The sequence below is a fragment of the Capra hircus genome, chromosome 23 (genome assembly GCF_001704415.2).
Source record: "Capra hircus breed San Clemente chromosome 23, ASM170441v1, whole genome shotgun sequence".
Taxonomy (NCBI): Eukaryota; Metazoa; Chordata; class Mammalia; order Artiodactyla; family Bovidae; genus Capra; species Capra hircus.
Window position 1 is genome coordinate 39,911,033 of NC_030830.1, and position 16,407 is coordinate 39,927,439.

The 16,407-nt window shown below is 39.4% G+C and overlaps 1 protein-coding gene across 1 annotated transcript; it reads right to left on the reverse strand.

Moving 5' to 3' along the window:
* SNRPC (small nuclear ribonucleoprotein polypeptide C) lies at window positions 5,278–16,157 on the reverse strand. Its single transcript, XM_005696243.3, has 6 exons — window positions 16,047–16,157; window positions 15,655–15,697; window positions 11,870–11,978; window positions 9,642–9,731; window positions 8,185–8,289; window positions 5,278–5,625 (listed from the first exon to the last, which is right to left on the reverse strand). Exons 1-6 carry the CDS (start codon window positions 16,052–16,054, stop codon window positions 5,501–5,503), a joined length of 480 nt encoding a protein of 159 aa, XP_005696300.1. The 5' UTR covers window positions 16,055–16,157; the 3' UTR covers window positions 5,278–5,500.

Genomic DNA, 16,407 nt, shown 5'->3' on the forward strand with positions numbered 1-16,407 from the left:
CTTGCCTGCCATTCCCCATGCCCCTTACTGATGCCCTTTTTTCTTCATGGCACATACCATCTAACATTGGTATTTTTGTTTATTGTCTGACTCCCCCTTTAGAACATAAGCTCCAAAAGAGGAAGAATTTTCTTTTACCATTGTGTTCCCACCACCAACAAGAGTGTCCAAACTCAGAGCAATATTACAGTGGCACACCCTAGGCAGGCTTTTCTAGCAGGAGTGCAATTTTTGTAGGGGGGTGGGGAGGGAGACTGTGCTGCAAAGTGTTACATGTGGGATCTTAGCTTCCTGACCAGGAATCAAACCTGCACCCCTTGTACTGGAAACACAGAGTCTTAACCACTGGACTGCTAGGGAAGTCGCCTAAGCCCATCAGTACTACTTTCCTCTGATAGGCTCGTTTTTATCAGTCAGGTGGGTTCAGCTGCATGTGACAGAAAACTCAAGATAATGCGTGACTTCAATATTTACTTCTCTTTGACATAAAAGAAGTCTAAGGTAGGCAGAACATGGCAGCTCTTCAACCATTTAGGGACCTATGCTCCTTTTACCCAGAGAAGGCGATGGCAGCCCACTCCAGTATTCTTGCCTGGAAAATCCCATGGAGGGAGGAACCTGGAAGGCTGCAGTCCATGGGGTCGCTAAGGGTCGGACAAGACTGAGCTACTTCACTTTCACTTTTCACTTTCATGCATTGGAGAAGGAAATGGCAACCCACTCCAGTGTTTTTGCCTGGAGAATCCCAGGGACGGGGTAGCCTGGTGGGCTGCCGTCCATGGGGTCACACAGAGTCAGACATGACTAAAGTGACTTAGCAGCAGCAGCTCCTTTTACCTTGCTAATACCATCTTTAGTAGACAATTCATGGTCCAAGATATTGCCTGCATTTCAAGCAAACATCATATATCCACATTCCTGTCAGCAGAAAAGGACAGAAAAAAAGACATGTTCTCTCTTGCCACATGGCCTCACCTAGTTACAAGCCATGGGGAATGTGCTACTCATTGCAGATGGCCATGCATCCAGGTAAAAATTCGATGTTCTCTTGTTAAGGACAGTAGGAGGTACCAGGGTGAGCAATCAGTATGTCTAACTGCCACCCTAGGCTCTACTGTTTTTCTTCTTTTTGACCTCTTTACATGCTTCTCTCTCTAGCAGAGGCCTGAGACTTACAGAGGGTGAAGAGGAGAGAAATACAGCATTTGATTATAGAGGTAAAATTCTTTGTCCTTTTACTTCTATATTCCTTCAACAACCATCCCTCAAAAGTGGATGTGATGTACAGGCAAAGAGGAGGGCAGGATGAAGAGGCTTGTTTCTAAGGGTCACTGTGAAAGCTAAGTACTTATAAAGGGCTTTGAGATCTTGGCCTTCTGTGCTGAGTTCAAAGTCTCATCATTAGATAAGGACATAAGTCATCTTATGGGCTTTTCTTAATTGACAGCCAGGGAAAGATACTTACTCAAAAGGAACAAGTATGGAGAAACTGGACAATCACCTGGTAGATGATCAAAATTACTCTCATCAACAAGGGGGGATGCCTATGTGCCTGCCTACAGATACGATATCCCAGGGATGCAACTGAGGACGTGTACGCAAATGCAATCATAAGGAGACATCAGGCAAACCCAAAGTGAGGCGTGAGGAATATTCAACAAAAGATGGTGAGATAAACAAAAGATGGTCATAAAAGACAAAGAGAGGCTGAGGAACTGTTCTACATTAAAAGGAGACTAAAGAGATGTGGCCCAAAAAAAAGTACAGGAAAGGGGGGAAAAAATACAAGGACAAATATGAAACATGGTTGGTAGATTAAATCATTGAATCAAGGTTGATAACTAAAACCACAGTGTGTAAGAGAATATATTTATTCCTAGGAAATACACACTTAAGTATTTATGGTAAAGGGCATGATATAAACAATTTACTCCCCAATGGTTCCAAATAAAAGAGAGAGCAGAGGGCAAATAATAAAGTGAATGAGGTGAAACGCTAACAGCTAACAAAAGGTGATGGGTGATACTGGTCAAAGGATAGATTAATGTTGCTTGTGTAGTTCAACTTTTCTGTAAGTGCGAAATCTACCACCCTGACCCTTAAGGATTTCCCAAATGGATCAGTGGTAAAGAATCTGCAGAAGACAAGGAATCAATCCCTGGGTCTGGAGGACTCACTGGAGGAAGAAATGGCAACCCACTCTGCTGTTCTTGCCTGGAGAATCCCACGGACAGAGGAGCCTGGTGGGTTACAGTCTGTGGGGTTGCAAAGAGTGGGACACGACTGAGTAACTGAGCACACACCCTGACCCTTAAAGAGCAACAACAATAAACAACATACAGTTTATTTTATTCCTGCACTTGTCTGATGAACTATTCTAGATGCAGTATTTGATCCCGTGCCAGAAAGACTAACCTTTATGTTTTTCATTAGGAAAGAAAGAAACGTCTTCATTTAGTTAATGTTTATTAAGGTTTTCATGTAAACAATATACCAGGCAAGTCTTTGGGACACTTCTGTCATGGAAATCTAAGGTCAGCCAGGCTTTTTCCTTCTGTTCACCTAATGAAAGAAACCATCTGACTGAAGTTATGTAAATGGAACACACACTTAATCACCACTGGACTTTTTCCATACAGGATGACCAAGTTAGCCTGCAGCTCTATGCAAGGATCCCATTTCTCATGCAGCCTGAAATTCAGGGGCCTGGCATGCGGACACACCATTAAAGTCAGACAGCAGACCATGACGACACCTTGGACTTTCACTGCCCTCCTCATAGCTTTGGATCTGCCCGTAGAGAAGGAAGCAAGTATGTTATCCCACATTGACCCTAATTTCTTCAGTTGATATCTAGTAGATTCTGGTCTGCACTTATACAGATGCTCCCATCACAGCTGACTCATATTTTAGAATTAAAACAAGATGTCTAAAGGCATAAAGCAATAGCACCAAGTTTACGCCTTTTACAAAGGAAACATCTGATAATCATTCATTATAATAATAGTTTGCCCTAGGAGTTAATAAAATTTAAAAAAAAACCTTTAGAATTATTTATTCCCACTTTTGTTCACTGTTAAAACTTCTAAGTTATCATATTATTTTCCTGAAACTTTGTAGAACACTTATTTCAAAGACTCTATAGAGTAGATATTCAACCCTAAAAACATACTGTGGAAAAATCTTCCTTTTAGGAAAACCTGGGTTGTTCCTAGTATCTGAGACTATTTTTAAAAACCTAAATAGATACCTGTGGGCTTCCTGTGTATCCACAGGCTCTATACCCTGCACCTGACAGAGCCATCCAAACCACAAACTTGCTAAGTCACATATAAGCTCAACGGGCATGGTTTTCCCTAATAAATCCTTAAGTCTACAGAAGATTTTAAAAACAAATGTAAGCTATAAAAGACACACAAACTATCAATTTCTGAGACTTAAGTCCTCCTTAAAAAGATGTGACAATAAAAAAACTAAAAAGCAACAAGTAGTCCCAGCAAAGGCTCAGACTAAGAAGCTGACTTAGTTTCTACGGAGGCTGAGCATAGAGATCATCTTGCTGTAAGAATCTAATCTCTTTCTAATCTTGTTTACCTAGATATGGTGGTTTATTTGCCTACATTAGCTTTTTTTCAAAATATTCACAAGTTTCTAGGAAAAAAGCAATCAACCCATCGTCATTTAAATTTCTAGCTACAAATCTTTTAAAAATTATAAACACACATGCATATATACAGCTATATTCTTGAGTATAATAGATCCTAAGACAGAGCTTGCCAAACCCACTGAATAATCAAAATTTCTTAGGGAGCTTTCTCAAAACACAAATTTCCAAAGCCCAAACCAGATATGTAGAATCAAAATCTGGAATCTTTTTTTAATCTTTATTTAATTTGTTATAATATTTCTTGCCTTATGTTTTGATTTTTTGGCCGCAAGGCATGTGGATCTTAGCTCCTGGACCAGGGATTCAACCTGCGCCCCTGCACTGGAAGGGAAAGTCCACTGGGCCACCAGGGAAGTCCCCAAATCTGGACTCTTTACTTTGGGAAAGGTCTTCCATAATTCTGATCACCAGCCAGTTTGTAAACTGTTGGTTTAGGGCACCCTCTGCCATAGCATCATGTTTAACAATAACCTCAGAGGGCAAAGGTGGATTGTTTTGTTTTTTCTATAGAGAATGATTCAAAATCCTACAGATACAAAAAGGCGGCAAACCTTTCTCATTCATCCCTGCCCCCTAGCCATTCTTTCACTTTTTACAGTCAACCAGTATTTCCAGTTGCTGAACTGTCCTTCCAGGGATCCTTTAAGCACACACAGGCATATACAGGTATTTCCTTCACAAAAGGACAGCAGCAAACAAGACATTGTTATGTGAACAAACCAAGATTCCGGACAACGTGTATCTTGGAAATCTTTCCCCGTCAGTTCAGAACTTCCTTATGCTGTTTCAACATGTATGGTATGTGCCACAATGTGGATGTAATGTCTTTGATCAGTCCCCTCTCATCAGACACCTATGTGGTTTCCAGTTTTTTGCTATAATCTTGTACACATGTCATTTCATACACATCTATCTATAGGCTAAATCTCTTCCCTGGACTTGGAAATGCTAAGTCAAAGGACATAAGCACTGTAATTCTGAGTGATACTGCCAAACTGCCCTCCCCAGAGGTTATAACAATGTTTACTCCCACCTGTAATATGAAACAGGAGTTTAGATTTTACACTAAGCTGAACAGTGGCAATGGCTTACTTTCTAGATGGCTCCCTGAAAATATCCTCCTTTTATAGCCTGGTGACATAACAAATGATGTTCTCAAGATACCTTTCTTCACCATGAAAATCTGCCTAATTTTTCTATTACTAATAGAGAATTTTCTATATGAAGCCCCAGAAAAAGAGGAGCTGAGTGAAAGGAGAAGCTGAGGTTAAGGCAATTCTTGCCAAGCTGACATGCACTCTGTGAAACCTTTTTCCCTACTTCAGCATAAAAGAAGTTTATGCTTCTTTTAAATTAAAATTGTCCACTTACTACACAAAGTATTATTAATGTGAAAATTAACCAGGTGCTCTTTATTATTTTAATTGACAAAAGCTCTACAAGTGTTGGATTTACCAGTTTTTTCACAAGCAAACTTTACCCACTCTACAGCTAAGGGAAAACAACGTCAGGCAGAGGGTATCCTGAAGGGAGAATGAGCTAGAGAAAGACAACAGGAATCTCTGTTATAATACAAAAAGAATACAGAAAGGAGGAAAAAAGGGAACACATTTTTAACTAAAAGAGTTGACAATTTTATTTTCACATTTCACAATACAAATGAAAATTGTTTTTTCTGTCCCACTACTTCCCTCCAAAACTACTCTCTCTGATAGGAAGGGGGAACAAGTTTTCCTTGTCATGCTGTTAGAAAACACCCTAAGTCACAGCACCATGATCTCCTGGTGAAGTACAAGTAATACAAAACTGATATAAAGAGGCTCCCCAATCTCCTTATCTGTCTGGTCGGGTCATTCCTGGCCGGGTGGGGACCATCATGGGACGGGCAGGAGGTCTCATCATTGGGGGCCCAGGCATCATTGGCATGTGGCCTCCCATAGGCGGCCTCATTCCAGGAGCTGCAGGCAAAACAAAAAAGAAAAAAAGAGAGTCAAAAATACTACTTAGGAGAGCTTGATGGGACTTCATTTAAAGACAAAAAAGTAGCCCCCCCTGCAAAATGCTGGAAAAAAGACATACTTGACAGAAGAAATGCAACAAATCCATCACATCTGTAAATTACTTAGACATTCTCAAACAAAAAACAAAAAGGTCAACACAAGAATCATATGGGAATCATGATCTAATGATAGTAAGGGGGAAACTATTAATAGATTGTTTTCCAGAAATCACCAGGGACCAGTTCCCTAAATTGACCTTTTTTCTCACTCAGGGAAATTCACAGCTAAGTCACATGTTACTCAGTCAGCTCTTTTAATCACTTCTATGCACCATATAACCAGGAGCTAGTTCATGAATGTACACAGGCACAGAGGACAATCTTACCACTAAGCGTTTGTTCGGAGTTGTAGGAAAGGTGAGCAGGAGGCCCATGCTGAGAACCTGTTAGTAACCATACTTAGCTCAAGTCAAGAAAAATAATAGGCAATAACGTGATTTATAACAATTAGCACACACACAATCTGATTTTTCTAATGCATTTCAAAAACTATAAATGAATTTTTTTTTAAGTGTCCCATCAATATAATACCAGCCAAATAAATGAGCCAGGGAAGGGAGGGCAAGCAGACAGGTGAGGGTTGGGGAGGAATACAGGCAGCTTCATGGGACTGGTAATGTTCCACTTTCTCAGCTGGGTGTTGGGTTCACGATATTAATTATATTATTATGCCTCATAATTTTCATCTTACATAGCTTCTTTTTAAATATCAGATTTTACCTAATTATTCAATTTCAACTAAATCATTTTGGTTATAATGGTTCAAGAGAAAACTATATTTAAAGTTGAATATAGCCTTATCACAAAAAGCAAAACACAAATATATGCAAAAACACAAAATCCAACAGGTACAAAATTTAAGATAAATTTCAGCAGAAACAGAAAATATTAAAATTCTAAATATCTTATTAATACTCCCTCCATAACATAACCTGTATTCAGCGTTTTCTTACAGGAAACTGATCCACAAAGACTAAAAATGAGGCCCCTGAAAACTTGTTTTCTTCACTCTCCACAGTGCATTAACCCTTAATCAGTTGTCAGCACTGGCAACTAGTATGTCTCGTAACTAACAAGTATTCCTTTTTACATCTTTTTATTATGGAAATGTTCAAGCATACACAAGCAGAGTAAAAAGAATATAATGAACATCCATGTACCCATCAACCAGCTTCAACAATTATCCACCCATGGTGAACTTTGTTTTATCTTATCCCCACCCATTCCTACCCCTGCCAACTCCCCAGCTACTCAATTATTTTAAATGAAATCCCATAACTTTATTATTTTATCCTGGCTAAAAATAACAACAAAATACTCAGGCAAACTGGCAACACCAAGCCTATATTCTCAAATGTCAAGCACACACTGACACTGAGTTCTAGAAGCTTTCTTTATGTGAGTCAAAGCACTTCCCAATTCACATCTCTAACCCTTCTAGGAATCTGAATTTGTGACCCCAATTTAAGAATGTAGAAGACATCTGAATCACTTAGACTGTGTTCTGGATTTACAAGCCAGTAGGGCAGGAATTTTATCTAAACTTTCCCCCCCTAAATGACACCCACATCAAGTATACTGATCGCTTCTGACCAGGAAGCTACTATATTGTCTTATCAGTTGGAGTGCAGGCTTCTTATGTCAGTTGTATGTACTCTAAATATTTATTCTACAAACCAATGAAATATGAACTCAAAAAAAGAACTGTTTCTGTAAAAACTATGCTGATTACTAAGAAAGACTCACGCAAATCATCCCCCCAGTGTACTCACAAATTTGGTAGGTGAGATCATAAAAAATAGGAACTAATCTGCCTCACAAGGTCTCTAACCACTTCAAAGAAAAATGAAACTAAAGTTGGTAAAGGATGCATTATGAGTGTGGCTTACTGGTTTATGCAAGAAACATATGGTGTGCTAGTCAGTAGATTCATTCTCAAAGCAAAGGCCCTGACTGCGTAGCAGAAAACTACAAACCAATGTACATTTATGTTTATGTTAAAATCAAATGTTTGAGGTACAAGGTTTTTTTCCCCCTTCTGAATAAAAAACTACCAGGCCTAAGACCTTTTTCATAAATACTAATTAACCCAGTTAACCTGAAAGATTAAATTAGCAATAGGGGGGTAGTTCTGCTCCAAACCAAAACTGAGGAAAGCAGCAGCCTCAGTATGCATCCACCCTTCTCCTCATCATAAACAGCCAAAAGCCAGGAAGGGCAAGGGAACAGGAGGTCAGAGGAGAAGAAAAACAAGAGGTAGGCTTATCTTCCTTTCAGTTGCTCAAGGTCTTTGGATACCATCCAATTACACTGATAAACCAAGTACTTTTTTTTTACTATTATAGATTCACCAAATGTAATTTGTTGCAGCACATTTAGACAGCTAATTAAGAATTCTATTTAAATCGAAAGCTAGAACACAATGGAGCATCCAAGAAGGAAAGAGACCCAAACTTACCAGGTCCCACTGGCATCATCCCAGGAGGAGGGGGACCCATCATCGGCATCATGGGAGGGCCCCCCATGTGAGGTGCAGGCATCATCCCAGGGCGAGGAGGACCCGCTGAAATAAAAAATGGGCCTCAGATTGAGATATTCTTGTATATTAACAATTTCTTTTTAATGAAACAGGGCTTCATGACCTGGCCCAAATTCTGCAATAATTCTGTAACTTTTTATGATTTGTTTTATAATAGTAGATCAACAAAAATCAGCTGGCTACAAAACTTTACTTACTTTATGACTAAAAACAAGCCTGCCCAGACAGAAATATAAAGTGAAGATAAGTCCCCCAAGTTAAATTCCAACCATTTTAAATTTTAAACTCTACCCTCTGTTAAAAAAAAAAAAAAAAACGGATGATCTTAAGCTACAAGTATCTAATATCAATTTCAGGTCAAAACCTAGGTTTAAGAGAGTCTTCGGAAATATGATAATGTATATACAGAGATATTCCTGACAGAATCTTTTACGACAGCAACAATCTGAAACAACTCACATATCCAACAATAAGAAAACGGTGAGGTTAATTATGCACATTCATACCACTGCCTATTCTACTATTAAAAATCATGGAGTTGCGTGCCAGCCAGTCGGGACAGACTAGGGAAGAGAGATGACCTTAAGCTGCTGTGAGCCTGATGAGATCCCAGGATGGCAAGATTCCAAGAAGGGACTGGTGGGTCACTAGTGGTCTAGCCTACTTCTCTCTGCTTATATCCATGATTACTTACAGGACTGATTTTAGGTCTCTGAGTTCAATTTCAATCTGAACCCTTACAGGAAGGACAAAGAACTTAGGCCTAGTTATTCTATCTCCACCTGTCTGTTCTACAGAAATAATAAATCTTCCCAAACAGAAGAGTCCTTTGACCCACTCCTAACTATGCAATTTTTGTCTTTCTCAAGGTATATATATCAGTGTTAGATGGGTTACAAATTTGGGAGAGAGACTGAGGAGTTTATCAGCTATTTCAGTCCTCCAGTGTTGCATTCATAGCAGTAAACAATTTAATACCTTAGCAATACCTCTTTATACATCAGCTCATTATCACAGGTACATTCGGAGCTGTCCATTGTATCTATCTCAGACCCACTTGAGACCTAGTAATAGTGCAATAAGAATGTAACTCTAAAGATATTTCACAAATTATACCACTGAAGCTGTCATCTATTACTGTCTATATATTCACCGATGCAATGGACATGAACTTGGGCAAACTCCGGGAGATGGTGAGGGACAGGGAAGCCTGGCTTGCTGCAGTCCACAGGGTCACAAAGGGTCGGACATGACTGGGTGACTGAACAACAACATTTATCTAATGAGCATTTGAAAGCCTACTGTGAGATAATCTAACAAAATCAAGGATAATCCTCCCAGTTACACCTATTAAGGTAAAAACTTTATAAACTTACGGAGACTGGGGGGAGGTGGGATCATTGCCCCTGCAGGAGGAGGAGCAGAGAATGGAGTAGGAGGTATCTTTCCTTGTTGAAATGCAGCAGCTTTGGAGAGAGTAAGCAAAAACAACAGTGAATAATTCAACAACCCATTTAATTACTAAAATAACCACTTTCTTTTCAATCTTTAATGGTCTCATTATTTCACTCTAAAAATCTTTCATCTAACATTACACCACCATGGTCAAAATCAACTTTAAGTACTCACCAGCTAAAACTACAATTAACTGGTTTACTGATCTGGGTTTTTTAACCAAGTTTTATTTCACAGCATTCCTATGGCTAAATAACTATGAGAGACTAGTTAACTATGAGTGACCTCCCACCTATAAATGTTTTACCAAAGAGCAGCAGTCATCTTTAATCTGCAGATGTAGTTTATACTCAATTTAAGCTGCTCAGTTTTATTTGAACAATGTGTGACAAGTGCCCAGAGGCCAGACTTTGTAAAATTTCAGTCCCTCCTATATATGCTTTCCTGCATCAAAACAATACACCATTTTGGTTTACCAGTTTTGAAATTAATGCACTGAGCTAAGAGATGTTAAAGAAACAAAGATTTCAAATTCAAAGCCAACAGCCTGCTCTGAAGGAGATTATGATTTTTTTAAAATGTTGAATACAATTACAGTTTAATAACATGTGCAAATGAAAACAAAAGAAACTGAAGACTGTTTATATTTGTCTTGGGAAAAGAGTCATAAATAAACACTAAAATACACATGCATAAAGTCAATTCCTGAATACGCCTTTCTCAAGTCAGTGCAGTCTGCAGCCCAGACACTCCCCAATTCCACTCTACCCTCACTAGTGCAAAGCAGGTCAAATCACTCAAGATCACTGATAATTCATGAACATCAGATGCAAAAAATGACCCAGAGTAGAGATTTATGAATAGCTATTCACAAGCCCCCTAAGAGCCTGTTCTCCCTAAGGGTTCATATCCCCCAATAAAGGCTTTTCCAATCGGGACACCTCCCACATCCTGCGCAGGGCAGCCTGCGAAGACTCAAGAGGGAGTGGCAATGCCACTGGCTCAGCGGCGGACTCAACACACCCGTAAACAGCGTCAGGTCCATCCCAAGGGCTCACTTCTTCTCCTCTAAGTTTTTCATCAAAAACATTTACTCATCCTTACACTTTTTTCCCAGATGAGATAATTTCTGAGATTTGCCCCTTAACAATCTAGGAGGGGAAAGGAAGTAGATGAAGGTATCTGGTGGCTCTCAACAAGAGGCAATTTTGTCCCTGTATGGACACTAGGCAGTGCATGGAGATATTAGGAGCTATAGGCACCTAGTGGGTATAGGTCAGAGTTGCTGCTCAACAGCCTATAGCACATGAACAGCCCCCGACAAAGAATTATCAGGCCCCAAATATCAACAGTGCTAAGTTAGAGAACTTTGGTATAAACAAGACAATGCTGCAGCTGAAAGATACATGCGTGGCAGTCACAGGAGGTTCTTTCTTTAAAGTTCTCCTCCTTCTGAGCTTAAAATTTTTCATGACAGTCTTACTTAAAAAAAAAAACCATGATCAAAGTCCACATTTGCCTGCCAGCAGTGGGTACAATGAACAATTAGAAAAGGCCATGTTTCAGATACATTAGGATGATCAAACATAAAAATACAGTATCTGTCTGCCAGTGCTTTGTACCTTACCACCCCAAACAACAAAAATGTTCCTAATTAAACGAGTATAGCATGTACCGCCAGAGTCCAAAACATAGCCAGACTATTCTGTCATATTAGTTACTTCCTTTGTGACCAGTTATCTTTGTCAGGACAGGAAGAATAAGTCTGTCAAACTCTTCAAAGAGATCTACAAACTCACCTCTACCTTTTCCTGCTGTAACAGGAAAACCAATCTAAAAATTACGAATCACAATAAAGGAGGTTATAAATTTCCTACAAAATCTGGTCCACATCAACAGAAACATTAGACCACTCATTCTTCTCTACCCAACTTCCTAGTCTAACCAATATCTGATTGCTCTAACCTCAAAAATTAATGTTTTCCTATGTCCCCAAGAAACCAATGACTTTCCACTTCTTTCATTCAGCACATCAGAATGATCCTATTTATCATTCAGAATGAGCTGCTTCTCTGAAAAACAACAGAGACAGAGGGGCGAGAAAGAATGGGACCGTTCTACCCCACCAGAACAGGAGACTGCAACGTACTTGTTTTGTCAATCAGGCTCTGAGCCTGCTCTTCCATCCATTTCTGATAGTAGTCTTTCACGTTCTCTTTGTGCTTCCTACCACTGCAGTGCGTCTTTCTCACAGACGGCTGTAAAACAAAAAGGTAGTTATCAGTTAAAGAAACAAATCATCCAAACCCAGAAATCTTCTGAAGTGTTACCTTTTTGTAGGTAGCCTCACTACCTTTAGCAGCTTTAGCTGGGTGTCAAAGCATCACTAAAAACATTTTCCAGCGATGTTACTGTGGTAATTTACCTACTGTATTTATTACCTAAACCAGGGGCCAGAAAACCATGGCCCATGGGCCAGCCACCTGATTTTGTGGAAAAGAAGTACTGAAACACAGCGGCGTTCGTTTGTTCATGGATAGTCTACGTCTTCTCTCTGTAACAGCTGAGTTGAGTAACTGCAGCAAAGACTGTATGGCCCACAAACCTAAAATAATTACAATCTGGCATGTGAAGAAAGTTTGCAATCCACTGATCTAAAACACAATATCATGTTAGTGTCCTTTCTTAGGTTATTCTATGGAAAAACAATATAGCTTACATACACTTAAGTAACAGTTTACGGAAATATGGTCTTTTAAAGGACCATAGGTCTAGAATATAGACTATGTGAATCCCTCGCAGACCTTTAGCTCATTATAACAGTTTTATTGAGATAAAACTGACGTAAGATAAACTTCACACACCTAACCTTTTGTCTTAAGTTAACATTTATTTAACTTTTACTACGTGTCTGACACCATGTTACGTACTTTACAAGCAGTGCCTCAGTCTCCATAAGACCACATGTGCTCAATACAGCGAAATACTAATCAGAAAGAATGAATTGCTGACATATGCAATACAGACAAATCTCAAAACCATGCTGAGCAAAAGAAATCAAACATACAGAGTATATAAGCCTCCGTTCATATAAAGTTTAAAATCAGCAATAACGATCTTTAGCCATAAAAGCCAGATCAGTCAGGGTCGGGGTGCACAGGGACTCACTACAAAAGAGCGCAGGAGAGCCTTCTGGGGTGACAGAAATGTTCTATGTCTTGATGCATACAGGAAGCTGTAATCATCTGACAGATCATCAAACTGGACACTTAAAATATATGCATTTAACTGAATATATGTAATTCAATAAAACTAATCTTAAAAATCACAAGGTTATCATCTTCTATTTATGCCTAAAGATGTGTCTCAAAACACATGGTAAGTAGCAAACCAAGGCCTGGAATCCAGATGGCATTCAGATGCACCTCATGACTGCCTTCCTCCCTCTTACCTCTCTTCACATGACTGCTTCAGCCGTAGCAGATATGACCACTGTCACGGGAGCAGAAGCTGTGTGTATCTCAGAAACTGGTGTACATCTCAAAATATTAATACCATTCGCTGTCTCCCAGTCACTGCTTACACTAATACCACAATGATGCCTTAAGCCTAATAACAAAATCATGCCTAAGAACCAGCAAAAAGTTAGAGCACTGAATCTTCTATACATTTCAAAGTCCACCACAGGGACTGCTCCAGTCACCGTGGAAACTTATTTTCACAAGGTATCTTGTTAGAAAAACAGTATTATAGGGATTCCTGATATGTCTTATAAAGAGAGATTTATTATTAAGAGAGACTTTTCCAGTCTCTGAATTCTAGCATTAGCAACCAGAGTGAGTATATGACAAAATACCACTGGAAAAGGGTAGAAAGGCATAGCCTCCCACACAAACTTCAGAAAATTGTGACAAAGGGTTTGACTTAGAGAGGGGGTTAGGGACACAAAGACAAAACAAAAAAGACAGAGCTCTGTAGGCAAGCTACTACTAATACCAAATGACTGAGAGGTCTCCTCCAATGTGTAGTAACAATATTTATAACTACTATTTCTTTAGGAGGAAGAAATACATATTCCATAAATCTACTAATGCTGAATTATAGCTGACCATATGTTAGAATTCCAAATGAAGTGACAACAGAGAAATCAGTTAACTTCTTGCAGCTACTATTCATGATGACATCATGACTGAATTCTGGTTTAATCAGGTCTCTGATTAAAAAAGTTGAGAGCTGCAATTCTCAAGGTGTGGCTCACAGATACCATTCAAAGTGCAAAGACAGACGAGTGAGTTTTAAGTTAAGACCACTTGACATGGTTTAGATTCCACACTGCAACTATGTGTTGAGTTTTGGTGCAGTAATACAATATTAAAGAATATCTACAAATGTCTCAAAATGATATTAAAGTGCTTCTAGATCCTACATACATGTGAGGTTGGATTCTTCATATACTTCAACCAAAACAAGATGCAACAGATTTAGATTTAAAGTAGAAGACAATTAAGTCAGATGTTACAGAAGAGTCCAAAAAGTTCATGCCATTTTTCACACTAAATGTTTTGTTTTGGAAAATAGCTATTTTTCAAAGTGTTATTTCTGTTATCATTACCGTAAATGAATTAATATTTTTAAGTAACTTCAAATACAGAAAATTTTAATGGAGAAAAATCATTTAACCTACCATCCAGTAATTTCTAAGCATGTAAAGGGACTGTGAAACAAAACACTTGAGAGCTGCTGGCATAGAAGCTTTGGAGTTAGACTGCTTGGCTCATCTTCCACCTCTACAAAACTTAATGGTTTTGTATGCTGGGAGGGATTGCGGGCAGGAGGAGAAGGGGACAACAGAGGATGAGATGGATGGATGGCATCACTGACTCGATGGACGTGAATCTGAGTGAACTCCAGGAGTTGGTGATGGACAGGGAGGCCTGGCGTGCTGCGATTCATGGGGTCGCAAAGAGTGGGACACGACTGAGCTGAACTGAACATCTAGTTATTTATCCACGCTACCTCAGTTTCCCTCTCTGTAAAATGGGAGATAATACTAACTTCATAGGATTATCATGAGCATTAAACAAAATGATACTGTAAAGCATTTGGAACACTGACATAATAGTCAATCTAGTTGTTGTTATCTGTTAATTATTTTTTAATCAAAATACTCTCCTCAAAATGTACGCATTTCTTTCCAATTTAGTCAGTCAAACACTTGAGAGCCTTGACACAAACAAATATTAGAACCTCAGGACATTTTCCTAGTTTTCACTTGTCACAGACTTTTTTCTTCATCTTTAAACTTGCTAAAGCTTTTATTATTTGGGGTCTCCACTGAAAACACTGACTGATGGAAGATTAACTTTGAATTATAAACACAGTTACAGGAAGGGTGGAAAAACAAACACCCCAAGTAGTTTCTTCAAGCAGTAGCCTTCAAACCTTAGCAAGATGAAAAGCAGAAATTACAAAATTTTTTAAAAATCTTATTTATTACATACAAGGCTTTGGTTAGGTTTCCTTTTATTAAAAAAAAAAAAGTAACAGTTTTATTGAGCTATAATTCACAGGCCATACAATTTACAAATAAATTTAAAGTTACAAAATAATGGCTTTGATATTTCCCTTGAGTTGCACAATTATCTATTTTATACATAGTAGTTTAAAACTCTTACTCTCTTATCCTTATCTTGCCTCTCCCCACTTCTCTCTCCTTAGTGGTAACCACTAGCTTTTCTCTATATCAGTGAATCTGTTTGTTTTGTTATATACATCCGTTTTGCTTTATTTTTTTGGTTCCACGTATAAGTGATAACAGAGAGTATGTTTCTTTGACAACATTATTTCACTAAGAATAATACTCTCTATGCCCATCCACGTGGTTGCAAATGGCAGGCATACGGTTTTTTGAAAAAGAAAAGAACCACTACTTACAGAATCATGGGTGAGGTATGTGTCGCAGTAATCACAATAAAATCTGGAAAGAGGAGGGGGGTAGAGAAAAAACGAGAAGATGACAACCAGTTAATAGATGCCCATCCGAGCTGCTAGTCACTGAAGCTGAAATATAAAATAAACTAAAAGACGTATTCACGGTATGAAGATATCAAACAAAACGTCCTGACACAAGTCAAGCTTTTTGGCTACCTCTGCGGATTCCACCTCCGCCCTCGAACAGGAGTAACGAGAAATCCGGGTCGTCCTTCCTTCCCCTGACCCGCTCGCTCCCCCAAAGTCTACCGGAGCCAGAACCCGCTCTGCGATCTCTCGCAGGAAGACAATTAGTAACCGTGGCCGCCAACACCCAAGTACAGGCCCCCACTCACTTAGGCATGTTGCTCCACAGGCCGTTGGCAACTCCGTTCCGCGCCGCCTGGAAGTGACGCGCTCAGTCAGCGCCGACTCAGCGGAAGTGACGAGTCAAACGCAACTTCAGAAATCCAATCCCAGTCATCCAATCCTCCAGCTGCGTTGCTCAGGCGGGGCTTGTACTGCTCGTCTCCTCACCTAGATGAGGGGGGGAAGGGGGAGTACAGAGAGTCGGGGCGAGGTTCTGTAGTCGGTCTCGAAGCCGACATTCTCTGTCTTTCCGGAAGTATGTTCACCCTGGTATAAATGCTGAGAAGACAGCCGTGAACAAAACAGGCAAAGATCCTTGCCCTCGTGGAGCTGATATTCGAGTTCGGG